This window comes from Dipodomys merriami, unplaced genomic scaffold (genome assembly GCF_024711535.1).
Source record: "Dipodomys merriami isolate MVZ:Mamm:240054 unplaced genomic scaffold, mDipMer1.0.p SCAF_21, whole genome shotgun sequence".
In the NCBI taxonomy this organism is placed as follows: domain Eukaryota; kingdom Metazoa; phylum Chordata; class Mammalia; order Rodentia; family Heteromyidae; genus Dipodomys; species Dipodomys merriami.
In genome coordinates, this window is record NW_027203493.1 from 454,177 (window position 1) to 481,947 (window position 27,771).

Below are 27,771 nucleotides of genomic sequence, written 5' to 3' on the forward strand. Positions count from 1 at the left end.
GAGCGCTAGCCTTGGGCTGAAGAGCTGAGGAACAGCACCCAGGCCCAGAGTTCAAGCCCCATAATGGAAAAATGTTAAAAAAAGAAAAAGAAATCTGGCTGTGGCTGTGGCTTAGTGGTAGAGTGCTTGCCTTGCATACATGAAGCCCTGGGTTTGATTCCTCACTACCACATACACAGAAAAAGCCGGAAGGGGTGCCTATGGGCAGAGTGCTAGCCTTGAGCAAAAGAAGCTCAAGGACAGTGCCCAGACCCTGAATTCAAGCCTCAAGACTGGCAAAAATAAAAACAAAAACAAAAAAAAAACACACACACACACAAAACGTGAATCCATGCGAATGCCACGCCAAGCCTCAATCTGTCAAAGGTCCTTTGGCGAGTGGGGTGGGAGGGATGTGTTGAGGGTCGGTCGACTTCCTGCTGTCTTCAACGCGCTGCGGAACCCAAGTGCTCGGCTCAGGAACAACGTCGGTTTCGTTTTCCTGTGAGGCTTCCGCGCTAGTTTCTTTCGCGTCTCTCGTCAACGCGCATGCGCCGTCTGAGCTCCGCCGCTCCCGCCTCGGGCTTGGGGTAGGGCTCCGGGATGTCCGCGTTGTGCGACCCTCCCGGGGCCCCGGGGCCTCCCGGGCCTGCCCCCGCCACCCACGGTCCCGCGCCTCTCAGGTAGTCAGAGCCCTTGGTATCTTCCCCCACCGCGCGGCCCCGCGCCGATCCCCAGCCTTCTCGGTAGATACCCGGATCCTACCCCAAGAACTCGCGTCAGGGTTCTAAGAGATTCCGGTTCGCGTCCTCCCAGAACCTGGGGATTGCTTCTCTTAAAAACCCTGGGTCCAGTGCCCGCCCTCCCAAGATCTTGGTCCTGCCTCTCCCTCCTCCCTATTGCTTACCTTCTCTTGGCTTTGCGGATAACAGAACTCTTGGGAACCTAAGTCATTCTATCCCTTTCAACCTGAAGGAACCCAGAAGGCCTTGACTTTCATAGACTGTGATAATCCAGGTGCAGAAACGTATTGAATGTTTCTGGTAGACTTTTCCCTTGCATTCTCTCCTCATCTTGGGGGTGGATTTTTATTTTATTTTGAGGAACCAGAGAGGAATGGCACAGAGGAATGAATGCACAGCCCCTAAAGGATGCTTTCTTCTTTGACAGAAAAGGCAATTTGCCTCTTGCCTTCTAAGAAGGAACCCATATGTTTTCAGAAAGGGAAGGTTGGAAGGCATTACTCTTGTCTGTGCTCTAGGACACTCGATTCTCAGGCACTTTGAAGGTGTTGGGTAGGTGGTGAGTGGCTAGGATTTTTGCACAATATGGAAAGAACAGGTGTTGGGAGGGAGAGCCTTTATTTAGTAAGGGGGTTAACGAGTTTCCATTGCACCTGATTCCAGGGTGCTTTTGTTGTGCAGGAGAGTGAGACACAAAATGTATTTACTCAATTCAACAAAAATGTATACCTCATGTACATCCACACCTCAATAAAAGTGGATTTAGTGTTGAAAAGTAAGGGAATGGTTCCTATCCTTTTGGAGTGTATAGTCTGATCACTTATTTTTGATTACCTTATCTGTAGAGTGGATCATAATTGTCTTTATTGAGCTGTTGTCTGGATTGAAATAATACATGTAAAATAATTTAAAGAGGATCTGTCCTGGCTAGGAGGTGTAGCTCAGGGCAGAACATATGCTTAGCATATGTGAAGCCTGGGTTCAAGCTTTAATGCCCCCCCCCCCAAAAACAAACAAACAAAGGTACCTGGACTTTTTGTGTATGTGTCTTATTCAGCATTTTGGTTCACAATTGGCACTCTACACTTGAGCCACAGCTCCAGATCAGCTTTTTTTCTTTTTTTTTTTTGCTTATTAATTGAAGATAGTCTCTTGGACTTTTCTGCCAGTGCTGGCTTTGAACTGAGATCTTCAGATCTCAGTGTCCTGAATAGCCAGGATTACAGATGGGAGCCATCAGACCCTGACTGGCAGTTTTTTTTTTTGTTTGTTTGTTTTTGGTAGGTTTTTGGGCTTGAAGTCAGAGCTGACAGTTTTAAGTTATTGACTGCTAGTATTTTTGTTATGGAAAGAAAATGAGCATTTATTGAGTGATAGCTAATGTGATACATGTTTCATAAGCTCTTGTGAAGAAGGTTCAATTTATTTTCCTTGTTATATATAGAAGTTTAAACTCACAGTCCCAGTGCTCTAAGTCTGCTTTTTTTTTTTTTTTTTTTTGCTTCCTTGTAGTGCTCAGGAGCTGTCCCAGGAAATCAAGGCTTTTCTCACTGGTGTAGATCCCATCCTGGGTCACCAACTCTCAGCCCGGGAACATGCTCGCTGTAGTCTTCTGCTGCTGCGCTGTTTGCCACCTGCTCGGGCTGCTGTGCTGGACCACTTAAGAGGTGTTTTTGATGAGAGTGTCCGGGCCCATCTAGCTGCCCTAGATGAAAGCCCTGTGGCTGGTCCTCCTCACCTCCGTCCACCTCCACCTTCCCACGTCCCTGCTGGGGGACCAGGTCTAGAGGATGTGATACAGGAAGTACAGCAGGTGCTGTCTGAGTTTATCCGTGCCAATCCAAAGGCCTGGGCACCTGTGATTAGTGCATGGTCTATTGACCTCATGGGTCAACTGAGCAGTACCTATTCAGGCCAACATCAGCGTGTTCCCCATGCTACTGGCTCTCTCAATGAATTGCTGCAGCTCTGGATGGGTTGTAGGGCCACCCGTACGTTAATGGACATCTATGTGCAGTGCCTCTCAGCTCTCATTGGTAGCTGCCCAGATGCTTGTGTGGATGCCTTGCTAGACACTTCAGTCCAGCATTCCCCACACTTTGACTGGGTTGTGGCACATATTGGCTCCTCCTTTCCTGGCACTATCATCTCTCGAGTCCTTTCCTGTGGGCTTAAGGACTTCTGTGTCCATGGTGGGGCTGGAGGTGGAGCTGGTGGTGGCGGTGGAAGTTCTTCTCAGGCTCCGTCCACAGATCCATTCCCTGGATCTCCTGTCCTCCCTGGGGAGAAACGGGTGCCCAAGATTGCCTCAGTTGTAGGCATTCTAGGGCACCTGGCCTCCCGCCACGGAGACAGCATCAGACGGGAGCTCCTGAGAATGTTCCATGATAGCCTGGCAGGGGGCACCGGAGGCCGGAGCGGGGACCCTTCCCTTCAGGCTACAGTTCCCTTCCTACTGCAGCTGGCGGTCATGTCACCAGCTCTACTTGGCACGGTCTCTGGAGAACTTGTGGATTGCCTCAAGCCCCCAGCTGTGCTGAGCCAGCTGCAACAACACCTGCAGGGATTCCCCCGAGAGGAGCTGGACAACATGCTCAATCTGGCTGTGCACCTGGTGAGCCAGGCCTCAGGTGCAGGTGCCTACCGCCTGCTGCAGTTCCTGGTGGACACAGCAATGCCTGCTTCAGTCATCACCACCCAGGGCCTGGCTGTACCAGACACTGTGCGAGAAGCCTGTGACCGACTGATCCAGCTGCTGCTGCTGCACCTGCAAAAGCTGGTTCATCACCGGGGTGGATCTCCCGGGGAAGGGGTGCTGGGCCCCCCCCCACCTCCCCGCCCAGTGCCCTTTCTGGATGCACTAAAAAACCATGTTGGAGAGCTGTGTGGAGAGACATTGCGGCTAGAACGGAAGCGCTTCCTCTGGCAGCACCAGCTTTTAGGCCTGCTTTCTGTCTATACCCGGCCCAGTTGCGGACCTGAGGCGTTGGGCCATCTACTAAGCAGAGCCCGAAGCCCTGAAGAATTGAGTTTGGCAACCCAATTATATGCAGGGCTGGTGGTCAGTCTCTCTGGCCTCCTCCCCCTGGCTTTTCGAAGCTGCCTGGCTCGGGTGCATGCAGGGACTTTACAACCTCCCTTCACATCCCGTTTCCTGCGCAACTTGGCACTGCTAGTGGGCTGGGAACAGCAAGGTGGTGAAGGCTCTGCCGCCCTAGGGGCTCGCTTTGGAGAGTCTGCCTCAGCCCATCTGTCTGACCTGGCTCCTCTCTTGCTACATCCTGAGGAAGAAGTAGCTGAAGCCGCAGCTTCCCTCTTGGCCATCTGCCCCTTTCCTCTGGAAGCCCTGTCTCCCTCCCAACTCCTGGGATTGGTCAGAGCTGGGGTGCACCGCTTCTTTGCCTCTCTGAGGCTACATGGCCCCCCAGGTGTGGCCTCTGCCTCTCATCTTCTCACCCGCCTTTCTCAGACTTCCCCAGCTGGGCTCAAGGCTGTCTTGCAGCTACTAGTTGAGGGAGCCTTACATCGAGGCAACACAGAACTGTTTGGAGGGGAAGTAGATGAGGACAATGAAAACCTCTCACTTGTTTCAGCTCCTTTGGCATCGGCCTCCCTGTTGGACACAAACCGGCGGCACACTGCAGCTGTGCCAGGGCCTGGAGGGATCTGGTCTGTTTTCCACGCTGGAGTCATTGGTCGTGGCTTAAAACCACCAAAGCTTACGCAGTCTCGAAACCAGCAGGAAGTGATTTATAACACCCAGAGCCTTCTCAGCCTCTTGGTGCACTGCTGTTCTGCCTCCGGGAGCGCTGAATGTGGGGGTTGCTGGAGTGCGTCTACCCTCAGTCCAGAGGCAGCCAAAGCAGTTGCAGTGACCCTGGTGGAGAGTGTGTGTCCAGATGCGGCTGGGGCAGAGCTGGCCTGGCCCCCAGAGGAGCACGCCCGGGCCACTGTGGAGCGGGATCTCCGCATTGGCCGACGCTTCCGAGAACAGCCTCTGCTGTTCGAGCTGTTAAAGCTGGTCGCAGCTGCTCCCCCGGCCCTGTGCTACTGCTCTGTGCTGCTGCGGGGGCTGCTGGCCGCCCTGTTGGGCCATTGGGAAGCCTCCCGCCACCCTGACACGGCTCACTCCCCCTGGCACCTGGAGGCATCCTGCACCCTGGTGGCTGTCATGGCTGAGGGAAGCCTCCTACCACCTGCCCTGGGTAATATGCACGAAGTATTTAGCCAGCTGGCCCCTTTTGAAGTGCGCCTGTTGCTGCTCAGTGTCTGGGGCTTTCTCCGGGAGCACGGGCCCCTGCCCCAGAAGTTCATCTTCCAGTCTGAGCGCGGCCGCTTCATCCGGGACTTCTCTAGGGAGGGTGGGGGCGAGGGCGGCCCGCACCTGGCAGTGCTCCACAGCGTGCTCCACCGCAACGTCGATCGCCTGGGCCTCTTCTCCGGCCGTTTCCAGGCACCCTCACCACCCACCCTCCTTCGTCAGGGGACCTAACCTTCTCCCCCCCGCACCCCCCCCCGCACCCCGCACCAGACGCCCACGGAGGTTGAACAGTGAGAGAAGAGACTTAAAGAGCTGTGCCACAGGAGGGTTCATTTCTACATCCTTAGCTTAATAAGTGCTGTCACTTTTCCCCCACCCTACTTTTTTTCTAAATAAAATTTGCCGAGTTGAGACAAACAGTCCAGTGTTTGTGCCTAAGGTGGGGAGCTGGAGAAATCTTGACAGCGCTGAGCTCCCCGCCCCGCCCCGCCTCGCCTCGCCTCGGGAGCAGGTAAGGTGTGTGGTCTACCGATAGGACGGACGACCGGCCCCTTTTTGCATTCGCCAATCAGGAGGCCGGAAGGGGAGGGCACTATGATACGTGGCCCTGCGTGCGCAGGGGCGGGGCCGCTCGGGGTCAAGGAGCAAACCGGGCACAAGATGGCGGCGGTAGCGGCAGTGGCGGCGCGTAGGAGGCGGTGAGGAGTCCGGAACCCGGGGGGCGCACCCGGATGCCCCTAACTCCCCAGACCCCATATTGCTCCCTTCCTTACACCCTGTCTGCCACCCTGCTCCCCCTGGCCTCGCGGAGACCCTTTGTTCCTCGAGGCGGCCTCAGGCCCCTCCAGCCCCCCGCGTCGTGGTGGCCCTGGCCCCTGGGGCTCCTGGTCCAGCCCCGGAGTTCAAAAAGGCCGCACCTGCGCGCTCTTCTCGGCCTGGGCCTCTCTCCGCTGCTTAGCTTCCCCCAACACCGCCGCCTCCTTCCTGCAGTAGCTGGGTCGTCGGGGGAGGCTAGGGTGGGGGTGCGGGGGGACACACGCACTCCCGTTCCTGGCAAAGCCGCCTGTTGCCTTAGGGCCCTTTAGCCGGGCTGGAAGCTCGCGTCCGCCTCGCCCCGGTCTGCCCGGGCTCCATCCCTACTATTGTTATCTTCACGTGAGCACCAGCCCTGGCTAGTGCTCACTTTGGTTGGGGTAGGATCTGTAAGTTCAGAGTCTGCATGGATGATGTTGCTCAAACACGACACGTAATCGAATGGTCTAGTCCTTGCTCTGAAGTTTTAAGTACCGGGGGCAGAAGGGGAAAGGGTTGGAAACACATCAGCTCCACAAAGCGTTTACCTAACGGATATACTGGGGAAGAGTGGATCATAAACTTAAGCTCTGGGAAGCCTGAGACAATAAACAGGTCTTACTTGCCCTTGCAGCTCATGCCTGACTTTTTAGCTTATGAACTCTTCTTGTTTAGGGGTGCTCAGAGCATCCCTGGATACCTAGCTCCTTTCGACAGAGCATAATTAAAAGATATCTAGAAATCCTATTCTCTGCTAAGTGCAGGTATGACTCAAGCCTGTCCATCTTGCTACTCAGAAAGCTGAGAGCTGAGGTCAAGGTTCGAAGCCATCCCAGGCAGGAAAGTTCATGAGATTCTTATTTCCAATGAACCAACAAAAATCCAGAAGTGGAGTTGTGACTCTGTTGGTACAGCTTCCAGGCCCTGAGTTCAAGCCCCAGTACTGGCACAAATCAATAAAATTTGATTCCCCATGGTCATTCCTCCAACTCTAAATACTCCACAGAGTGTTTGACTTAACACTGTTGCTTAGGGAAGGATGAATATGGACTCAGTGGTCCAAGATGCTTACTGTAGCCATTCTTCAAGAACTCTGCCACATGCCCTTGGCTGAATTTTCTGATAGCATTTATTTTGTTCATTTTGCTGATACAAACCTTGCCTTTTTTCTCACTGGTCTGCTGTGGAGTGCTCACTTGGTAGCCTTGTGGCCCTAGAAAGCTTAGATATGTTCTATGATCTCCTTTCTAGTAATTTTCTTACTTTAATTTTTTTTTTTTTTTGCCATGGTGCAGGCGAGGCAAGTGATTACCACTGAGTACTCTGGTGAATTTTTAAAAATTGTTAGCTTATAAACAGATACAGGGCTGGGGAGGTAGCTCAGTGGTAGAGTGCTTGCCTTGCATGCATGAGGCCCAGTGTTCAATTCCTCAGCACCACATAAGCAGAAGAGGCCGGAAGTGGCACTGTGGCTGAGGTGTTAGAGTGCTAAACTTGAGCTGAAGAGCTGAGGGACAGCGCCCAGGCCCAGAGTTCAGGCCCCATGTCTGACTGGAAAAAAAAAAAAAAGATACAAAGGCTAGATCCAATGTGTATAGTAGGTCCGTCCTGTCTTTAGTAATTACAAAATGTTTTTGTTTTTTGTTTTTTGTCGGTCGTGGGGCTTGAACTCTGGTCTTGGGCACTATCCCTGCGCTCTTCAGCTCAAGACAACACTCTACCACTTGAGCTACAGCGCCACTTCCTACAAATTGCAAAGTTTAATTGCCAAGAAGAAATCTGTGTCCCTCTTCTCTACCTCCCCACTTTGGAATCTTCTCCAGCAAGTGCTCCTATACTACTCATATAATAAAGAGTTACCAGCTGGCCAGGTGCCAGTTGCTCATACCTGTAATCCTAACTACTCAGGAGGCTGAGATCTGAGAATGATGGTACAAAGCCAAAGCCAGCCTAGACAGGAAAGTCTGAGTTTTTTTTTTTTTTATTGTAAAAATATTGTACAGAGGGGTTACAGTTACATGAGTAAGGTAATGAGTACATTTCCTATCGAGCATTGTTACCTCCTCCAATATATGTGTATATGTGTATATATGTGTACACACATATATGTATATTTATTTATTTAGCCAGTCTTGGGGCTTGAACTCAGGGCCTGGGCACTGTCCCTGAGCTTCTTTTTGCTCAAGGCTAGCACTCTACCACTTGAGCCATACACCACTTCCAGCTTTTCCTGTGTATGTGGCACTGAGGAATCAAACCCAGGGCTTCATGCTTGCTAGTTAAGCACTCTACCACTAAGTCATCAGCTCAAGGCTAGCGCTCTAACACTTGAGCCATAACACCACTTCCAGCTTCTTCTGCTTATGTGGTGCTGAGGAATCGAACCCAGGGCCGCTTGCGTGCAAGGCAAGCGCTCTACCACTGAGCTACCTTCTCAGCCTCTGTGAGACTCTTTATCTCCACTAAAACTAAAAACTACCAAAAAGACAGAAAGTAGAGTTGTGGCTCAAGTGGTAGAATGTTAGCCTTGAGCAAAAGAAGCTCAGGGATGATGTCCAGGCTTTGAGTTTTAAGCCCCTGGCCTGACCCTCACCCCCCTTCCCCCCACAAAAATCCTGAAAGAATGCTGGGCGCCAATGGCTCATGCCTGTAATCCTAGCTACTCAGGAGGCTGAGATCTGAGGATCACAGTTCAAAGCCAGCCCAGGCTGAAAAGTCCCTGAGACTCTCATCTCCAATAAACCACTAGAAAACCGGAAGTAGCACTGTGACTCAAGCGGTAGAGCGCTTGCCTTGAGCTGAAGAGCTCAGGGACAGTGCCCAGGCCCACAACTGACAAAAAAAAATAGTGAAAGAAAAGGAAAAAGCTGGCTTCAGTGGTACATACCTGTAATACCAGCACTCTGGAGGCTAAGGCAGGAGGATTGTGAGTCCAAGGCCAGACTTGATTATATACTGATACATAGATCTATATCTTTTTTTGGGGGGGGAGGTGGTCCAGTCATGGGGCCTGAACTCTGGGCCTGGGTGCTGTCCCTCAGCTCAAGGCTAGCACTCTACCACTTGAGCCACAGCGCTACTTCTGGCTTTTTTCGTTTTGCTTATGTGGTGCTGAGGAATCGAACCCAGGGCCTCATGCATGCAAGACAAGCACTCTACCACTGAGCCACCTTCCCAGCCCCTATATCTATTTTTTTTTAGTGTGTGTCCTGGGGTTTGAACTCAGGGCCTAGGCCTTGCTGTCCCTGAACTGTTTACTTCAAGGCTAGCTCTCTGCCACTTTGAGCCGTAGTAGCTCTACTTCTGGTTTTCTGGTAGTTATTTGGACATAAGAATCTCATGGACTTTCCTGCCTGAGCTGGGCTGGCTTTGAACTGTGATTCTCAGATTTCATTTTTTTTTGGTCGGCCATGGGGCTTGAACTCTGGGCCTGGGCGCTGTCTCTGCACTCTTCAGCTCAAGGCAAGCGCTCTACTGCTTGAGCCACAGCACCACTTCTGGTTTTCTAGTGGTTTATTGGAGATAAGAGTCGCCCAGACTTTCCTGCCCGGGCTGGCTTTGAACCTCGATCCTCAGATCTCAGCCTCCTGAGTAGCTAGGGTTACAGGCGTGAGCCACCGGTGCCCGGTTTATTATTTTTTTTTCTATATATTTTTGAAATGGAAAAAGTTTCACTATGTTGCCCAGTTGGGCCTTGAACTCTTAGGCTCAAGCAGTCATCCTGCCTCAGTTTCTCAAATAGCTGTGAACTACAGATAACACTTTATCATTTAGAGAGCTTTCAAACAGATACCCAGACCCTATTCCAGTCCTATTAAATCATGTTTTTAGAGGTTGAGACTAGAGCATGAATACTTTATAAATTGCTGGTAGAGTCCAAAGTTAGGGATATAATACAGCCAAGCCCCCATGGCCATGTTATAGGTCATTAGAGTTATAGCTCTTGCTCTTTTCAGCCCTGGATGGTGATGCAAAAGTAGACATGGGGGCTAGGAAGGTGGTTCAGTGCTAGTGTTTGCATGATGCCCTGAGTTCGATTCCTCAGCAACACATAAGCAAAAAAAGTCAGAAGTTGCACAGTGACTCAAGTGGTAGAGTGTTAGCCTTGAGCTGAAGAGCTGAGGGACAGTGCCCAGGCCCCACGACCGACAGAAAAAAAAAAAAAAAAGTTGACACGGGAGGAACAGAATACCTGGTATATTGTGGGAGGTAGGATCCTTAGGAAATGTGACCTGCAGGCTGGGTAAGGGTGCATCTTTAACTTTATAATTGTAGCTCGAGCCATACTCATTCATGAAAGGCACAGTTTTCTTTGTTTCTCAGATCCACACATATGGTACCTCCATTTCCTCCGGGATTAGCTGTTATTTTTCTTCTTGAGAGGCTGATGTAACCAGAGTCAATACCAGGACCTCTGAAGATCAAAGTTATTTGTTCCCTTCCTCTTTTCTTTTCTTCCTCTTTTTTTTTTTTTTTTTTTTTTTTTTTGGCAGGTCCTGGGGCTTGAACTCAGGGCCTGGGCTCTGTCCCTGAGCCTCTCTGTGCTCAAGGATAGCGCTCTACCACTTAAGCCATAGTGCCACTTCTGGCTTTTTCTGAGTAGTTTATTGGATATTAGAGTTTCATTGACTTTCATGCCTGAGCTAGCTTTAAACCCTGATCCTCAAATCTCAGCCTCCTGAGTTCTTGCCTGTTTTCAATTGTACCAGTACTGGGACTTGAACTCACGGCCTCAAACTCTTGCTTGGCTTTCTCACTCAATGTTTGTACTTTTACCACTTGGGCCTCAGCTCTAGTAAAGTCTCAGATTTTTCTACCAGGACTGGCTTCCGACAGGGACCCTTAGATCTCTGTGTCCTAAGTAGCTATGTGAACCACCAGCACCTAGCCAGACTGTTTTTTTTTTTGTTTGTTTGTTTTTTGCTGGTTAATTGGAAGTGGAATTTATAGATTTTTGTGCCTGGACTAGCTTTGAGTTGTAATCTATATCTCAGCTTCCCTGAATAGCTAGGATTACAGGTTGTTTGCCTGGCTTTTAAATTTTTTTATCTTTTTTCTTTTTCTTTTTCTTTTTTTTTGGGGGGGGGTCCGGTCGTGGGCCTGAACTCTGGGCCTGTGTGCTATCTTTCCCTCAGCTCTTCAGCTCAAGGCTAGCGCTCTACCACTTGAGCCACAGCACCGCTTCCAGCTTTTTTTCCTTTTTGCTTATGTGGTGCTGGGGAATCGAACCCAGGGCCTCATGCATGCAAGGCACTGGCTTTTAAATTTTATTTCTTATTTTTATTTTTGGGTTGTGGGGTTTGAATTGAAGGTGTGGGCACTGTCCCTACCACTTTGAGCCACAGCTCCACTTCCAGTTTTCTGGTGGCTAATTGGAGATAAGTATCTCACAGACTTTCCTGCTTGGGTTGGCTTTGAATCTCAATCCTTCTTTTTTTTTTTTGGTCGGTCCTGGGGCTTGAACTCTGGGCTTGGGTGCTGTCCCTCAGCTCTTCATCTCAAGGCAAGCGCTCTACTGCTTAAGCCACAGCGCCACTTTCAGTTTTCTAGTGGTTTATTGGAGATAAGAGTCTCATGGACTTTCCTTTCCCGGGCTGGCTTTGAACTGTAATCCTCAGATCTCAGCCTCCTGAGTAGCTAGGGTTACAGGCGTGAGCCACTGGCGCCGCCCGGCTGGGGTCTCAGGCTTCTAAGTAAGATTACAGGTGAGACTCAACAATGCCCAGCTCCCCTCCTCCATAAAACAATTTGAATAGGTTTCATTTTTTATTTTCATATATGCAAAGAAACTACATCAGCCGTATTCGTCCTCATTCACCCTCTTTGTTAGCCTTCCCTCATCATGTTGGTTCCTTATCCCTCCCTTTCCCGTTCAAGCCTGATATTTTCCTGTTTGTTTTGGTGCTGGCACTTGCTTTCCCTTAGCTTTTTTACTCAAACCACCTCCACTTCTGATTTTTTGCTGCTTAATTGGAGATAAGAGTCTTAAGGAATTTTTCTGCCTGGGCTAGCTTTGAACCATAATCCTCATATCTTATCCTTTAAAGTAGCTTGGATTACAAGCATGAGCCTTTTTTTTTTTTTTTTTTTTTTTTTTTTTGGTTTTTTTTTTTTTGGGTCCGGTTGTGGGGCCTGAACTCTGGGCTTGGGTGCTGTCCCTCAGCTCTTCAGCTCATGGCTAGCACTCTACCACTTGAGCCACAGCACCACTTTGGGCTTTTTTCTTTTTGCTTATGTGGTGCTGAGGAATCAAACCCAGGGCCTCATGCTTGCAAGGCAAGCACTCTACCACTGAGCCACCTTCCCAGCCCCAAGCATGAGCCTTTTAATTTATGTGTATTAATTACAGCAGTTGGTTTCAATATTGTATTTTAGATATGTTTATATTATGTTTTGCTGAGAATAACCCTGTAATTATTTTTTGTTTCTTAAGTACTTTTTATTTTATTGTTATTATTTGGTGGTAGTCTAAGGGCCTGAACTCAGGGCCACACAGTGTCCCTGAGATTTTTTGCTCAAGGCTAATGCTCTGCCACTTGAGCCATAAGCTCTATTTCTAGCTTTGTTGGTTAATTGGAGAAAAAAAGAGTCCCTGCCCAGACTGGCCTTCCAACTGTAGTTCTCAGATCTCAGCCGTCTGAGCAGCTAGAATTATAGATGTGAGCCGCCGACACTTGGCTCTCAAGTCCTCTATTGATCAGTAGCTTTCATTGAGGTCCTTACACTGTACTCATACATAGTTGCTCCTCCTGTCTTTTGAAGAGAAGATGTGAGTAAGTCGACTCTTCAGGACCTTCTACCTTGTGTCTACTCTGCCATCTCTTTTTTTTTTTTCCTGCTATCTTTTGTATTTAATGTGACTCCATCTTCTCTTTCTCATGAGCTGTCCTATATAGCTATAACAGGCATGGGGCTCTTCCTAACCTCCATGTTGATTCTATCTCTTTGTCCTTTTGTTCCATAGGTCTTGGACAGGCTTGGTACTGGCGTGTTTAGGAGTCTGCTTGGGGATTACCTTTGCTGTGGATAGAAGCAACTTCAAGACCTGTGAAGAGAGTTCCTTCTGCAAGTATGTTATTTGTGGGAGAATGGAATGGAAATGAGGGTAATGTTGGAGGTGGCAATGAATACCTTAGAGATACATAGGAATATTGGGGTACTCTCTTACTTTATTTCCCCATTGTTGCACTTGGCAGGAGGCAGCGCAACATACGGCCAGGCCTTTCTCCATATCGTGCCTTGCTGGAGACTCTGCAGCTGGGTCCTGATTCTCTTACAATCCATCTGATCCATGAGGTGACCAAGGTGAGGCAGGACAAGGAAGAGTAATAGAGTTAGGGGCATGACTACAGGATAACTTGGGAAGGGGGAACTTAAAGTGAACAATCTGTGTCAGCCTAATCATTGGCTAGTTATACTTTGTAAAAAAATCTAATCTTAGGCCCTTTAGGCAAAGGCTCAAAGTCCCTTCAAGAGGGACTGGGTTCAGGGACTTTGCAAGGTATAGTCCCTCTAATTTCTCCAAATCCAAATCTTTATCCCCACAGGTGTTGCTGGTGCTGGAGCTCCAGGGGCTTCAAAAGAACATGACTCGGATCAGAATTGATGAGCTGGAGCCCCGGCGGCCCCGATACCGTGTACCAGATGTTTTGGTGGCTGATCCCCCTACAGCTCGGTAAATTTGTCTGAGAAACATACCTTTCCTTTTTGCTCTTTGTCCTTCCCGATGAACTATTTTTTTTTTTTGACTAGTCTTGGGGCTTGAACTCGGGGCCTGGGCACTGTCCCTTACCTTCTTTTGCTCAAGGTTAGCACTCCACCACTACCACTTGAGCCACAGCACCATTTCTGGCTTTTTTTCTGTTTATGTGGTACTGGAGAATCAAATCCAGGGCTTCATGCATGCTAGGCAAGCATTCTACCACTAAGCCACATTCCCAGCCCTGAACCTTCTTTAGGTAGCCAATTTTCCTACATCAGGGTAATACTTAAGTGTTACACTGTGCTACTCTGACTCTTTTTCTATTGCACTTTCATTTACTCTTTATCTTCATTCAGTAAGCAAGTATTACTTCATCTTCTGTACCTTGGCTGGCCTAGGTGCTGGTTTTATAAGAGAAAGTAAACAAGGCTGATTTCCTACCTTTAGAAATATACTATTGCCGGCCCCATTACTCCTCCACTCCCATTCTATGTTTTTTTTCCTCAAAAACTACTCAGAATAGCATACTCCATATTTATTTATTCATTCATTCATTTATTGTGCTGGTGCTAGGGCTTGAACTGAGATCCTGGGCTCTGTGCTTGACCTTCTTTTTGCTTAAGACTAGTGCTCTACCAGAGCTCTACGTCTGGTTTTTGGTAGTTAATTGGAGATAAAAGGCTCATAGACTTTCCTTGCTCAAGCTGACTTTGAACCTTGATCCCCAAATCTCAGCCTCCTGAGTAGCTATGGTTACAGGCAGAAGCCACCAGCACCCCAGCTTTCCCCTTGCGCTTTCCTGTATCCCTTTTCATATCTTTCCCAGGCTTTCTGTCTCTGGCCATGATGACAATAGTGTTGAGCTAACAGTGGCTGAGGGACCCTACAAAATCATCTTGACAGCTCAGCCATTCCGCCTTGACCTGTTAGAGGATCGCAGTCTTCTGCTCAGTGTCAATGCTCGAGGACTCATGGAATTTGAGCACCAGAGAGCCCCCAGGGTCCCGTGAGTACAGGGGTTGGAACAGCAGGGAGTCTACCATGGGAGAGTGTAGGGATATTGTGGGGTATCTAGGTTCCTGGGAGGAGACAGGGTGGCAAGACTGCTGGGTAGTAGCTGGGGGCTGGAGGGGTTGTAGTTTTCTCCATTTTCTATACAGATCAGGAGGCTGTCGCTTTTGTCCCTGAGCTGTGCTTTGGGCACCTCCTCTGGGAGGCCTGCCTGGGTCTATCTCTCCCTCTTCCCCTTCTCATATCATCATATTCCCCATATTTATTTTCTTTCTTTTAAAAGACATTTATTTATTTATTGGATTCTTTTCCCCCCATCTCTGGAAGTTTGTCGACTGAAACTCACTTTTATGTTTCTGTTTTTGTGTTGGTTTTGTGCCTCCTTTTCCCCTTCCCTACTCATTTCCTCCTGCCCCAGTTTTTCGGATAAAGTTAGTCTCACGCTCGGTAGCATTTGGGATAAGATCAAGAGCCTTTTCTCTAGGTAAATCCATGACCACTGGTACTGTATGTGTTCTTCTGTCTTTACCCACCCGTCACTCTGGTCCTCTTGGAAAGGGATCCCAGATCTTTCCATGCCCTGTACTTTACCTCTCCCGCTTTTTCCCACTGTGTGATGTTTTGGCCCTTGTTTTGTGTTGCTCTGGCTAACACACCCCTGGGAGAAAGAAGATGAAGTGGCTGCAAGTCCTTAAGGAATGTTAGGAACTTAGTGTTTTGCCAAGGGGTGGAAGGATACTGCTTGTTGCTGGGGTTCTTTACCCTTAGCTGAGGTGGAAATGAGGTCCCAGACAGCTGCTTGCCAGCTGCCTGAGAGCATTCTTTAGAAGAACCTTTTGAAGTTTTTGTTTGTGTCTGGAGAAGTTTACTATGGTCTGACTTCCCTTGCAAAACCATGTGTCAGGCCAGGTGTCTGAAGCCAGTGAGAAAGTAGCTGGAATCAGAGTATCCTAGGAGAGGCATCAGAGCCAGGAGGACTAACATTCAGAACTCAGGCCCCTGAACCACCCTGCTTGTCTCTTCTAGATGCTGGCAGAGGCTGGTGATTTGCCCCTGTATGTAGAAAGCATTTTCTGGTGGGAGGTGCACACAACTCCTCATTTTCTTTTCTCAGTTCGTTCCCCATCTTTTGAAAACTTAACTGGTTCCTGGGGTCCCTCTCCAAGCTTTAATGTTCAGTCCCTTCCTCCAATGCTTTCATTCCTTTGGACCCTTGGCTCTCTATTCCCCTACCCCTCCTTCCACTAGCCCCTCGTCCCTGCCCCCTCTGGATTGGAGCAGACAGCTCTCCTACCTTCCAGGCAAGGATCAAAAGACCCAGCTGAGGGCGATGGGGCCCAGCCTGAGGAAACGCCTGGGGATGGTGACAAGGCAAGTTGGAGGGGGTGGGTGGTTGGAGGATAGGGCTGGCTGGGATGTTGGATGGGAAAGTCCCATAAGAAACTTTAGATTAGGGAGCTGGGAGACATGGCTTGATTGGTAGACCACCAACTATAAGTAAAAAAAGCTGAGTGAGAGTGCGAGGTTTCAAGTTCAAGCCCCATAACCTGCATATTAAAAGAAAAATAAAAAGTACAAACTCAGCGAGATTCACCATGAGGGATGGGATTTAGAAAATGAGAGAAAGAAAACTGGTGTATGATTGGGTAGTGGTCCACTTTCCTTCTTACAGCCAGAGGAGACCCAGGGGAAAGCAGAGAAAGATGAGCCAGGAGCCTGGGAGGAGACATTCAAAACTCACTCTGACAGCAAGCCATATGGTGAGGGGCTGGGAGAGCCCTGGGCAGGGGCACAGGGAGTCCTTGCTTAAGAACAAGCACTGGAGCTCAGCCTTGGGTTCTTTTCTAGGCCCTACGTCTGTAGGTTTGGACTTCTCTCTGCCAGGCATGGAGCATGTATATGGGATCCCTGAGCATGGAGACAGCCTGAGGTTGAAGGTCACTGAGTAAGTCCCCTAATGATACCAGAAGGAGGAGGGAGAAGTGGGTGGAAGTCTGATCTTTGGGATGTGGGCATGATGATGGATAGTCCATGGATCACTTTCTTTTTTGGGGGGATGGGGGGGGGGTCCAGTCATGGGGCCTGAACTCTGGGCCTGGGCGCTGTCCCTCAGTTAATCAGCTCAAGGCTAGCGCTCTACCACTTGAGCCACAGAGCCACTTCCGGCTTTTTTCTTTTTGCTTATGTGGTGCTGAGGAATCGAACCCAGGGCCTCATGAATGCAAGGCAAGCGCTCTACCACTAAGCCACCTTCCCAGCCCCGCATGGATCACTTTCTGTGCTTAGTCACTATGGTGGTTCAGAAAGTTCTTTGAGCAGGGTGTTGGTGGTTCTCAAGTCTTTAATCTTAGCTACTCAGAAGCTGAGATCTGAGGATCATGGTTCAAAGCCAGACCATGCAGGAAAGTCTATGAGACTCTTATCTCCAATTAACCACCAGAAAACTGGAAGTGGTGCTGTGGCTCAAGTGGTAGAGCACTTGCCCTGAGCCGAAGAGCTCAGGGACAGCACTCAGGCCCAGAGTTCAAGCCCCACGACTATCAAAAATAGAAAAAGAGGGGCTGGGAAGGTGGCTCAGTGGTAGAGAGCTTGCCTTGCATGCCTGAGGCCCTGGGTTTGATTCCTCAACACCACATAAGCAAAAAGAAAAAAGCCGGAAGTGGCGCTGTGGCTCAAGTGGTAGAGTGCTAACCTTGAACTGAAGAGCTGAGGGACAGCGTTCAGGCCCCACGACCGGACCCCCCAAAAAAAAAGAAAAAGAAAAAGAAAGTTCTTTGAGAAAGGACAATTACTTCTCATCACTGACCTGAATCTGGTAGGATTTGGAGTACTGCAACTGGGGCCAGTTCTTAGCTTAGGCCTGTCTGTCTGTTTGCGACCAGGGGTGGTGAACCATATCGCCTATACAACTTGGATGTATTCCAGTATGAACTGGACAACCCCATGGCCTTGTATGGGTCTGTGCCTGTGCTCCTGGCACATAACCCTCATCGAGACTTGGGTATCTTCTGGCTCAATGCTGCTGAGACCTGGGTTGATATATCCTCCAACACTGCAGGAAAGGTAAGAGTAGGGGGAGAAAGCAGGGCCTGAGCTAGGCAGTGATGGCTTACACCTGTAATCCTAGCAACTCAGAGGCTGAGATGTGAGTTCAAAGCCAGCCTAGGCAGGAAAGTCTGTGAGACTTTTATCTCCAATAAACTACTCAAAAAAAGCCAGAAGTGGAGCTGTAGTTCAGGTGGTAGTTTTGAGCAATAAAGCTCAGAAACAGTGCTTAGGCCCTGAATTTAAGCCCTGGGACTGGCACCAAAAAAGAAGAGATTGAGATCTGAGGATCAGGATTTGAAGTCAGTCTGGTCAGGAAAGTCCATGAATTTCTTTAGCTCCCAAATAGCCAAAAGTGGGGTTGTAGCTTGAATGATGGAAAGCCAGCTAAAGTACAGTGCCCAAATGCTGGGTTCAAGCCCCATTACCACATACACCAAGAAAAGAAGGAAGAAATTAAGATATGCCAGGTGCCAATGGCTCCTGCCTATAATCCTAGCTACTCAGGAGGCTAAGATTATGGTTCAAAGATCATGGTTCAAAGCCAGCCCAGACAGGAAAGTTCCCATAAGACTCTTATTTCCAATTAACTACTCAAAAATTGGTGATAGAGCTTTGGTTCAAGGTGGTAGAGCACTAGCCTTAAGCAAAAGAGCTCAAGGACAGCATCTAGGCCTTGAGTTTAAGCCCCATGACCAACCGAAAAAAAGAAATAAAGATGTGAGTTTTGAAGAAACTGGTGACATAGCCTGTTTGGGGCATTGTAGAAACCTTCTGCTTTCTCTAGTCACTGCCAAATAACCACACTTAAGGAAGGCATTGCCAATTGTGGCCTGAGGGCATGCATTTGTTATGGGTATAGCATGTGCTAGGCACTCTTCTAGGTGCTGGGGACATGGGCTTACTGAGCTTTGACAGGTCCTCCATTCCCAGGAAGACAGCTTTCACAGCAAGATGAATTCAAGGTGGTAATTGCTAACATTGAAACAGTCATGGAGATGGGGGTAGGTATGTACTGCTTTAGACAGTGTGGTACACAAAAGCCTCCCTGGGGAGGTGACATTTAATATTAGATCAAAATAAGACATTAGGAGTCAAAATAAGACCTTGAGGAGAATGTTGCTGCTTTTATATGGAATTGGAAAATTTAAGGGTTTATTTGCCTTTGATCCCTTCTGTAGACTCTGTTTGGGAAGATGCTTGACTACCTGCAGGGTTCGGGGGAGACCCCACAGACAGATGTCCGTTGGATGTCAGAGAGTGGTATCATTGATGTCTTTCTTCTGCTTGGGCCTTCTGTCTTTGATGTCTTCAGGCAGTATGCTAGTCTCACAGGTAGGTGATTGGGCCCAATCGGCTAACTTACAGCCTCATTTTGTTGTTGTTGTTGTTGGTCGTGGGGCTTGAACTCTGGGCTTGGGTACTATCCCTCAGCTCTTTAGCTCAAGGCGTGTGTTCTACTGCTTGAGCCACAGCACCCTTTCGGTTTTCTAGTGGTTTATTAGAGATAAGAGTCTCATGGACTATCCTTGCCCAGGCTGCCTTTGAACTGTGATCCTCAGATCTCAGCCTACTGAGTAGCTAGGATTACAGGCGTGAGCCACCGGCGCCTGGCTTACAGCCTCATTTTTTTCCTCTTGTCTTTTGTACACTTTCAGAAGTTTTGTGTTTCAGTCTCTTTACTAGTGCTATACTCTCAGCCTCCTTCTCTTATGTCTCCCTCAGTTTCTGGGACGGCAAGGATCCATCCCCATTAATACCCCACATCCTTTATAAACCTACAGGAACCCAGACATTGCCCCCACTCTTCTCCCTCGGCTACCACCAGAGCCGTTGGAACTACCGAGATGAGGCTGATGTTCTGGAAGTGGATCAGGGTTTTGATGATCACAACATGCCCTGTGATGTCATCTGGCTTGATATTGAACATGCTGATGGCAAGCGGTACTTCACCTGGGACCCTAGCCGCTTCCCTCAGCCCCGCACCATGCTTGATCACTTGGCCTCCAAGAGGCGGAAGGTAAAGGGGTTGCAGCCATGGTCAGTGATCTCTTGGTAAGCCGGAGGCCAGATGGCCTTAGAGCTCTCTGACCAACCACTTTTGTGTTCTTTGCCCTCAGCTGGTGACCATCGTGGACCCTCACATCAAGGTGGACTCTGGCTATCGTGTTCATGAAGAGTTAAAGAACCAGGGCTTTTATGTTAAAACCCGGGATGGCTCTGACTATGAGGGATGGTGCTGGCCAGGTAGGCAGGCCTAAGCTTGAAGGAGAGGCAGATGGAAGGCCAGGGAGGTAGAATGGTGACTTGGTCCTGGGAGGAAAAGGGAGGTATTTGACCACCACCTTTATCCCCTTCCAGGCTCAGCTGGTTACCCTGATTTCACTAATCCCCTCATGAGGGCCTGGTGGGCTAACATGTTCAGCTTTGACAATTACGAGGTAGGAAAGGCCTCTCCTTATGACTCTTGTTCTTCCTACCCTGCCTGCATGATAAAGAGCCTTCCTGGTTGCCACTCTGCTTTGGTTGGATGCCTGTAACCTTCTGTGGGCCCTTGATCTGAGGAAATAAATCTTTCTAGATTCCTAGGAACTCTCAGACTGACACTGCCTGTCTTCTTCCTTCTTGTCTTCTGTCCATATTACCTGCTATATTCCCAGGGCTCAGCTCCTAATCTCTATGTCTGGAATGATATGAACGAACCATCTGTTTTCAATGGTCCTGAGGTCACCATGCTCAAGGATGCCCAGCATTACGGGGGCTGGGAGCACCGAGACATCCATAACATCTATGGCTTCTATGTGGTAAGAGATTGAGAGAGGAGAGTTGGTGGAAAGAAAAAAGAGAGGCCCGGAATGTGGCTTAGTGGTAGAGTGCTTGCCTAGCATGCATGAAGCCCTGGGTTTGATTCCTCAGTACCACAGAAACAGAAACAGAAAAAGCCAGAAGTGGCATTGTGGATCGAAGTTGTAGAATGCTAGTCTTGAGAAAAAACAAAAAAAAAGCCAGGTGACAGTGGCTCACACCTGTAATCCTAGCTACTCAGGAGACTGAGATCTGAGGGTCATGGCTCAAAGCCAGCCCAGGCAGAAAAGTCCCTGAGACTCTTATCTCCAATAAATCACCAGAAAACCAGAAGTGGCACTGTGGTTTATGCAGTAGAGCGCTCGCCTTGAGCTGAAGAGCTCAGGGACATCGCCCAAGCCCAGAGTTCAAGCCCCATGACCAAAAAAAAAAAAAGAGGGGCTGGGAAGACAGCTCAGTGGCATATGCTTGCCTTGCATGCATGAGGCCCTGGGTTTGATTCCTCAGCACCACACAAGCAGAAAAAGCCAGAAGTAGAGTACTCACCTTGAGCTGAGGAGCTGAGTTCAAGCCCCATGACCAACAAGAAAAAAGATAGATCCTAGGACTTGAGGATCAGGCATCTTACAACTGATAACAGGACTCTTGTTCTCACTGCCTTTTTTTTTCTCTCTCTACTCAGCACATGGCCACTGCAAATGGGTTAATACAGCGCTCTGGTGGAATAGAACGGCCCTTTGTTCTAAGCAGGGCTTTCTTCGCTGGCTCCCAGCGTTTTGGTAAGACTTTGAGAATAGAGCTGTAGCAAAGGAGGAATACCAGATCAAAAGAGCCACACCCAGGCCTAGCTTTTGGAAAGCTGTTCACTGAATCTCCCTATCTCTAGTGTTCTTTTAGTGGAATCAAAGAGGGCAGGAGAAAGTCCCTATTTGAGTTCTTGGGAGTTAGATGCCAGTTGATTACACTTGTAGTCCTTGTTACACAGGAAGCTGAAATCTAAAAGATTCCATTTTGAAGCCAACATGAGCAGAAAAGTCTGTAAGACTCCCATTTCCAAAATAACCAGAAAAGGCTGGACTAGAGGCCCTGAACAAGGCCCTGGATTCAAATGCCAGTACTAGCATAAATAAATATAAAATTCTTATGAACGCTACACCCCCTATCTTCTGCTTCTGGGGACCCAAGAGTAGATGTGGTAGGGCAGAGCAGTCACCTTCGTAAAATGCTAAGGCCTTTCTCTATTTAACCTCTTGTCTTCTTCAGGAGCCGTGTGGACAGGAGACAACAGTGCTGAGTGGGACCATTTGAAGATCACCATTCCTATGTGTCTCAACTTGGGGCTGGTGGGACTTTCCTTCTGTGGGGGTAAGAGAGGGGAATTTAGGGTCTTGTTTGGTAGGAGAGGGGCAAAGTAGAGGTCTTAGGACCTAGGCATGAACACAAAACTACAAATTGGGAGTTGTGGGTATTTGGCTTGGGCAGTTCATCAGGCAGCATCTTTCCTGAACCCTCTTTCCTAATTGCTTTCCCCTCCCTTTCTCAGCGGATGTGGGTGGCTTCTTCAAAAACCCAGAGCCAGAGCTACTTGTTCGCTGGTACCAGATGGGTGCCTATCAGCCATTCTTCCGGGCTCATGCTCACTTGGACACTGGGCGGCGGGAGCCGTGGCTCTTAGCAACTCAGAACCAAGATGTAATCCGAGATGCCTTAAACCAGCGATATTCTCTGCTGCCCTTTTGGTACACTATCTTCTATCAGGCCCATCGAGAAGGGTTTCCTGTCATGAGGTGAGGCATTTTGGGGGCTCTATGTAGAGCAGGCTGAGAGTGGCTGGGGAATAGTGGGAACTGGTTCATATCTCCTTTTTTTTTTTTTTTGGGGTGGGGGTCCAGTCATGGGGCCTGAACTCTGGGCCTGGGCGCTGTCCCTCAGCTCTTCAGCTCAAGGCTAGCGCTCTACACTTGAGCCACAGCGCCACTTCCGGCTTTTTTCTTTTTGATTATGTGGTGCTGAGGAATCGAACCCAGGGCCTCAGGCATGCAAGGCAAGTGCTCTACCACTGAGCCACCTTCCCAGCCCTTGGTTCATACCTCCTTTCAGCAGACCTTGAACAGGAGGGAAATCTCATCTTGGGAATTAGAGGGGAGCCAGGCATTGTTGGCTCACATGTGTAATCCTAGCTACTCAGAAAGCTGAGATCCGAGGATCACAGTTCAAAGCCAGCCTAACCAGGAAAATCTGTGACTCTTATCTCCAATTCACCCCACAAAAAAAGTGATCAAGTGGTAAAGCACTAGCTTTGAGCAAAAAAGCTCAGGGACAGCAGCCAGGCTGGGTGTTCAAGCCCTATTACTAGCACCAAAAAATAAAAATAAAGGAAATATTGGGCATTGTGGCACATGCTTCAGGAGTTGAAGAGTTTAAGGCCTGAGCTTCAGAGCTAGACTTTGTAAAAAAAAAAAAAAAAAAAAGTGAAAGACTAACAATAACTAATAAGCCAGGTGCTGGTTACTCACCTATAATCCTAGCTGCTGAGGACGCTGAGATCTGAGGATCATAGTTCAAAGCCAGTCTGGGCAGGACTCATCTCCAGTCAACTACCAGACAAGTAGCACTGTGGCTCAAAATGGTAGAGTGCTAGCCTTGAGCACAGAGAGGCTCAGAGATAGTGCCCAGGCACTGAGTTCAAGCCCCAGGACTAGCAAAAAAAAAAAAAAGAAAGAAAATTACCAACAGTGATAAACTTTGACAAAAGTAAAACAGGATAATGAAATCAAATGGTCACAAAAATGCTCCTTTTTTTGGGGGGGGGGGTCGGTCATGGGGCTTGAACTCTGGGCTTGGGCGCTGTCCCTCAGCTCTTCAGCTCAAGGCTAACATGCTATTACTTGAGCCACAGTACCACTTTCACAAAAATCCTCTTTGATAAAGCCATGAGTGGGGCTGGGAAGGTGGCTCAGTGGTAGAGTGCTTGCCTCGCATACATGAGGTCCTGGGTTCAATTCCTCAGTACCACATACGCAGTAAAAGCTGGAAGTGGGCGCTGTGGCTCAAGTGGTAGAGTGCTCACCTTGAGTTGAAGAGCTCAGGGGTAGGCCCAGAGTTCAAGCTCCATGACCAACAACAACAACAACAAAAAGCCATGAGTGCTGAGTAAGATGAGTGCTGAGTGCTGAGTTGGACAGACTTTTGTGATCCTGAGGAACAATGTTCCAAGCAGAGCAGGCTGCAAGTCTAAAAATTCTAAAGTTTAAAAAAGAAAAAGTCTGGGGCTGGGAAGGTGGCTCAGTGGTAGAGCGCTTGCCTTGCATGCCTGAGGCCCTGGGTTCAATTCCTCAGCACCACATAAGCAAAAAGAAAAAAAGCCGGAAGTGGCGCTGTGGCTCAAGTGGTAGAGTGCTAGCCTTGAGCTGAAGAGCTGAGGGACAGCGCCCAGGCCCAGAGTTCAGGCCCCACGACAGGACCAAAAAAAAAAAAAAAAAGAAAAAGTCTAAAGTGAGTTTGTTGTGTTTCAGGAATAGATAAAAAGACAGTGGGCCTTGGGTAAGGACTCCTTAGGAGAGATTGGAATTTAGAAGAAAATCTGATGTAGGGCTGGGAAGGTGGCTCAGTGGTAGAGCGCTTGCCTTGCATGCATAGGCCCTGGGTTTGATTCCTTAGCACCACATAAGCAAAACGAAAAAAGCCGGAAGTGGTGCTGTGGCTCAAGTGGTAGGGTGCTAGCCTTGAGCTGAAGAGCTGAGGGACAGCGCCCAGTCCCAGAGTTCAGGCCTCACGACTGGACCCCAAAAAAAAGAAAGAAAGAAAATCTGATGTAATCCTGGAGTGCCCTGTGCAGTGCACGATACTGCAGCATGCAGGGAGGCTTCTCAGTGGTTGCTGTGCAAAGCAGTTGATGGGTGGGGAGCAGGAAGGTGGGATAGACCAGACAAGATAAGGTTGTGACAATTGTCTGCAAACTCCTTACTCCTGTGCTTTTTTTGGTTGGTCGTGGGGCTTGAACTCTTGGGCTTGGGTGCTGTCTCTCAGCTTCAGCTCAAGGCAGGCGCTCTACCACTTGAGCCACAGCGTCACTTCCGGTTTTCTAGTGGTTTATTGGAGATAAGAGTCTCACCAACTTTCCTTGCCTGGTCTGGCTTTGTACCTGGATCCTGAGATCTCAGCCTCCTGAGTAGCTAGGATTACACACATGGGCCACCGGCACCCGGCTTCCTGTGCTGTTCTTATTGCCAGTTCTTGGGGATTACTGAGAATGTCTTTCTCTTTCTGCTTCCTTGCTAGGCCCCTGTGGGTACAGTATCCTCAGGATGTGACCACCTTCAGTATGGATGATCAATTCCTACTTGGTGAGAATTGGTTGGGGTGGAGCTGAGAAATTCTTAGTTGTGGAGACCCAAGAAGGGTTAGTGTATGTGGCTGGTGGTACACGGGACAAATGTTCTGGTGTTGCCCATTTAGCCTGGGACCTGATCCCCTAGTTACAAGTTGATTCTTGTGTGTTTTAGGGGATGCACTTCTGGTTCACCCTGTATCAGATGCTGGGGCTCATGGTGTACAGGTCTATCTGCCTGGCCAAGGGGAGGTAAGTTATGGAAAGGCATAGACAAAAAGTAAACAACATGGAGCCAGGAGCTGGTGGCTCACGCCTATAATCCTACCTACTCAGGAGGCTGAGATCTGAGGATCACGGTTCAAAGCCAGCCCGGGCAGGAAAGTCTGTGACTCTTATCTCCAATAAACCACTAGAAAACTGGAAGTGGCATTGTGGTTCAAGCGGTAGAGCGCTTGCCTTGAGCTGAAGAGCACAGGGACAGCGCCCAAGCCCAGAGTTCAAGCCCCACGACTGACCAAAAAAAAAAAAGTAAACAAGATGGGCGTCCCTGTGCACTGAGCAACTGAACATCTTATCCTCACAGGTGTGGTACGACAGTCAAACCTATCAGAAGTATCACGGTCCTCAGACCCTGTACTTGCCTGTGACTCTAAGCAGTGTGAGTATACCAGTTCTATCTGCCTGTAGGTTTCCAGATGGGGAGGGGAACACAGTGTGTGTACTTGGAGGTCTGGTACCTGTGTGCACATAGTAAGAACAGAAAGATGTTGTGGGTGTAAGTGGTGACTTCATCCTAGCACTGCTTTTGTCCTAGATCCCTGTGTTTCAGCGTGGAGGAACAATTGTGCCTCGATGGATGCGTGTACGGCGCTCTTCAGACTGTATGAAGGATGACCCCATCACTCTGTTTGTTGCACTCAGTCCCCAAGTGAGTGCCTGCGCAGAGAGCCAACTCACCTAACTGCCTGCCCTGGTGGGACTCAGTCCCCTGGGGATGAGCTCAACTTGACTTCCTCTTTGCTCAGGTGCTCAATTGTCTCATTTACTGTTCAGGGTACAGCCCAAGGAGAGCTCTTTTTGGATGATGGGCACACATTCAACTATCAGACTCGCAATGAGTTCCTGTTTCGCCGATTCTCCTTCTCTGGCAACACTCTTGTCTCCAGGTAATGGGATCCCTCTAGCAGGGGGTTGGTCCTTGGGGATGTCACTATTGACCATGCTCTTCTCTCATCTCCTGATCTTGCTTTGGGTAAGAAGTTCCTTCTGTTTTTAACATCTTTTCCCTGTTGGGCATCTGCTTTTGCCTCCAGCTCAGCAGACCCCAAAGGCCACCTTGAGACACCCATCTGGATTGAGCGAGTGGTGATAATAGGGGCTGGAAAGCCAGCAGCTGTGGTGCTCCAGACAAAAGGTTAGTGACAGATTGGACCCAGGATGGCAGACAAGAGGAAGCAGAGGCAAGGTTGATAAGGTTGGGATGGCCTTTCCTGTTAGCCAACTGTGGTACTCTTGTTCCTCTCTTAGGATCTCCTGAAACCCGGTTATCCTTCCAGCATGACCCTGAGACTTCTGTGTTGATCCTGCGTAAGCCTAGTGTCAATGTGGCATCGGATTGGAGTATTCACCTCCGATAACCCAAGGGATGTCTTCTTGGTTGGGGAGAAGGGTGTGATGGTGGTGAGAGTTAACCCTTCTGCCTTGAAGTTTGACCCTCCCCAGACTTTGCCCTATTCCAAGACCCAGATTCTTACCAACATCTGGGTAGGATGTCAGGACTGTCCTTGAGCTCCAAATTTCTTTGGTGACCTCTTCATTTCTGTTCTCTGACACCAAGCCTTCCTCTTCATCCCCCCAACATCCTGTTGCTCTAACTGGAGCACACTTACTTGTGAAGACCTGAGAACTACAAGGTCCTTGCCTGCCCACTTTCTCCTCCTTGGGGACCCTGACTTCCCCAGACCCTGTCCATTCATGTCACTTGTGTGTTGATGCCATTTCTTGGAAGAAGATGAGGGCAGTGAACTTTAGTGTTCCTTTTCTCCTTCCTTCCCACCCCCTCCTGCCAAACTGCCCTCCCTTGTTTTTTGTTTTTTCATTCCCCTGGCTCTACCCTGCCAGCCTTCCCCTTTCTCTGCCCCACTGATACACTGGGACCACCCCTTACTAGTAAGGGATGAATGGAACAAGAGTGAGGTTGCTTCCCTCTCATCCCAACCACCCCTTCCCTCCTCCCCACTTCCTTCCATTGCCTCAGTTCTGTGGGGGCAGTCCTATCCCTATCCCCTGGGAGAGAGACCATTTCCACACCTCCTTAATTAAGAGGGGATGGGTGTTAAACTTTTGCCCCCTTCTGGTCCCCTGGGGCATTCAAGATGAAGAAATCAGTTGTGGTTTCATTGAATCACGGTCACCTGTATTTATTGCTGGGAGAAAGCTGAGGGTGGGGGGAGATGATCATGTGTACCCAGGGTTGGCCAGAGCCCTGGGTGGGAGGTGGGTGGGGAAACTGGGGGAATATTTGTGGGATTTTTTTTTTTACTTCCTCCTGGCCCCCAGCTGTGACAGATTTTGATAAAAGGAGAAATAATAAAAAGATAAACCATAACTTACTGCCAAGTGTGTGAATTCTAGTAGTAACCCAAGTATATTCTAGAAGCCCATGAACTTGCCATTTACATCTGGCTCCAGCATAAGCTTCATCATTTCAGTAAGATGAGTAAACTGAAGCCTTCCTCAGCTTGTTAGATGCCAGCAAAGCCCTGGATTTTAAAGTAGACTTGGTAGCCAGGCACTAGTGGCTCATGCCTGCAGTCCTAGCTACTCAGGAGGCTGAGATCTGAGGATGATGGTTCAAATCCAGCCTGGACAGGAAAGTCTGTGAGACTTGTTATCTCCAGTAAACCACCAGAACCCTGGAAGTGGCGCTGTAACTCAAGTGGTAGAGCACTAACCATGAGCTGAAGAGCTCAGGGATAGCACCCAGGCCCAGAGCTCAAGCCCCATGACCAACAATAAATAAATAAATAAATAAATAAATAAATAAATAAATAAATAAATAAACTTGCTTACTAAGTGGACATCAGAATTGACAATGTTT

At 48.9% G+C, this 27,771-nt stretch overlaps 2 protein-coding genes across 3 annotated transcripts; both read left to right on the top strand.

The window, feature by feature from the left end:
• The first annotated feature begins 500 nt into the window (after nt 1–500).
• Nucleotides 501–5,402, top strand: LOC138833805 (integrator complex subunit 5). Its single transcript, XM_070032129.1, has 2 exons — nt 501–662; nt 2,235–5,402. Exons 1-2 carry the CDS (start codon nt 583–585, stop codon nt 5,212–5,214), a joined length of 3,060 nt encoding a protein of 1,019 aa, XP_069888230.1. The 5' UTR covers nt 501–582; the 3' UTR covers nt 5,215–5,402.
• A 219-nt stretch (nt 5,403–5,621) lies between these two features.
• On the top strand, nt 5,622–27,284 carry LOC138833806 (neutral alpha-glucosidase AB). 2 transcript variants are annotated; one of them, XM_070032131.1, is made up of 25 exons: nt 5,622–5,681; nt 12,740–12,844; nt 12,972–13,080; nt 13,323–13,450; nt 14,304–14,483; nt 14,907–14,972; nt 15,790–15,859; nt 16,161–16,248; nt 16,337–16,433; nt 17,371–17,551; nt 18,715–18,868; nt 19,318–19,553; nt 19,654–19,780; nt 19,895–19,974; nt 20,194–20,337; nt 21,021–21,117; nt 21,602–21,703; nt 21,882–22,125; nt 24,620–24,684; nt 24,844–24,920; nt 25,255–25,329; nt 25,486–25,599; nt 25,725–25,837; nt 25,985–26,085; nt 26,199–27,284. In XM_070032131.1, the coding sequence occupies exons 1-25, from the start codon at nt 5,644–5,646 to the stop codon at nt 26,306–26,308; spliced, it is 2,901 nt and encodes a 966-aa protein (XP_069888232.1). In that variant the 5' UTR covers nt 5,622–5,643; the 3' UTR covers nt 26,309–27,284. The 2 variants fall into 2 exon arrangements, with proteins under 2 accessions (XP_069888232.1, XP_069888233.1); XM_070032132.1 differs by lacking the exon at nt 14,907–14,972.
• Nucleotides 27,285–27,771: the final 487 nt, after the last annotated feature.

What these genes read in the sequence shown, in the direction of transcription:
- LOC138833806 (XM_070032131.1), top strand. Translation starts at nt 5,644, where the DNA reads ATGGCGGCGGTAGCGGCAGTGGCGGCGCGTAGGAGGCG. An exon ending in TGATCCATGAGGTGACCAAG is followed by an intron (nt 13,081 to 13,322) that starts GTGAGGCAGGAC and finishes TTATCCCCACAG; the next exon opens with GTGTTGCTGGTGCTGGAGCT. An exon ending in CTCTGACAGCAAGCCATATG is followed by an intron (nt 16,249 to 16,336) that starts GTGAGGGGCTGG and finishes GTTCTTTTCTAG; the next exon opens with GCCCTACGTCTGTAGGTTTG.
- LOC138833805 (XM_070032129.1), top strand. Translation starts at nt 583, where the DNA reads ATGTCCGCGTTGTGCGACCCTCCCGGGGCCCCGGGGCCTCCCGGGCCT. An exon ending in CACGGTCCCGCGCCTCTCAG is followed by an intron (nt 663 to 2,234) that starts GTAGTCAGAGCC and finishes GCTTCCTTGTAG; the next exon opens with TGCTCAGGAGCTGTCCCAGG.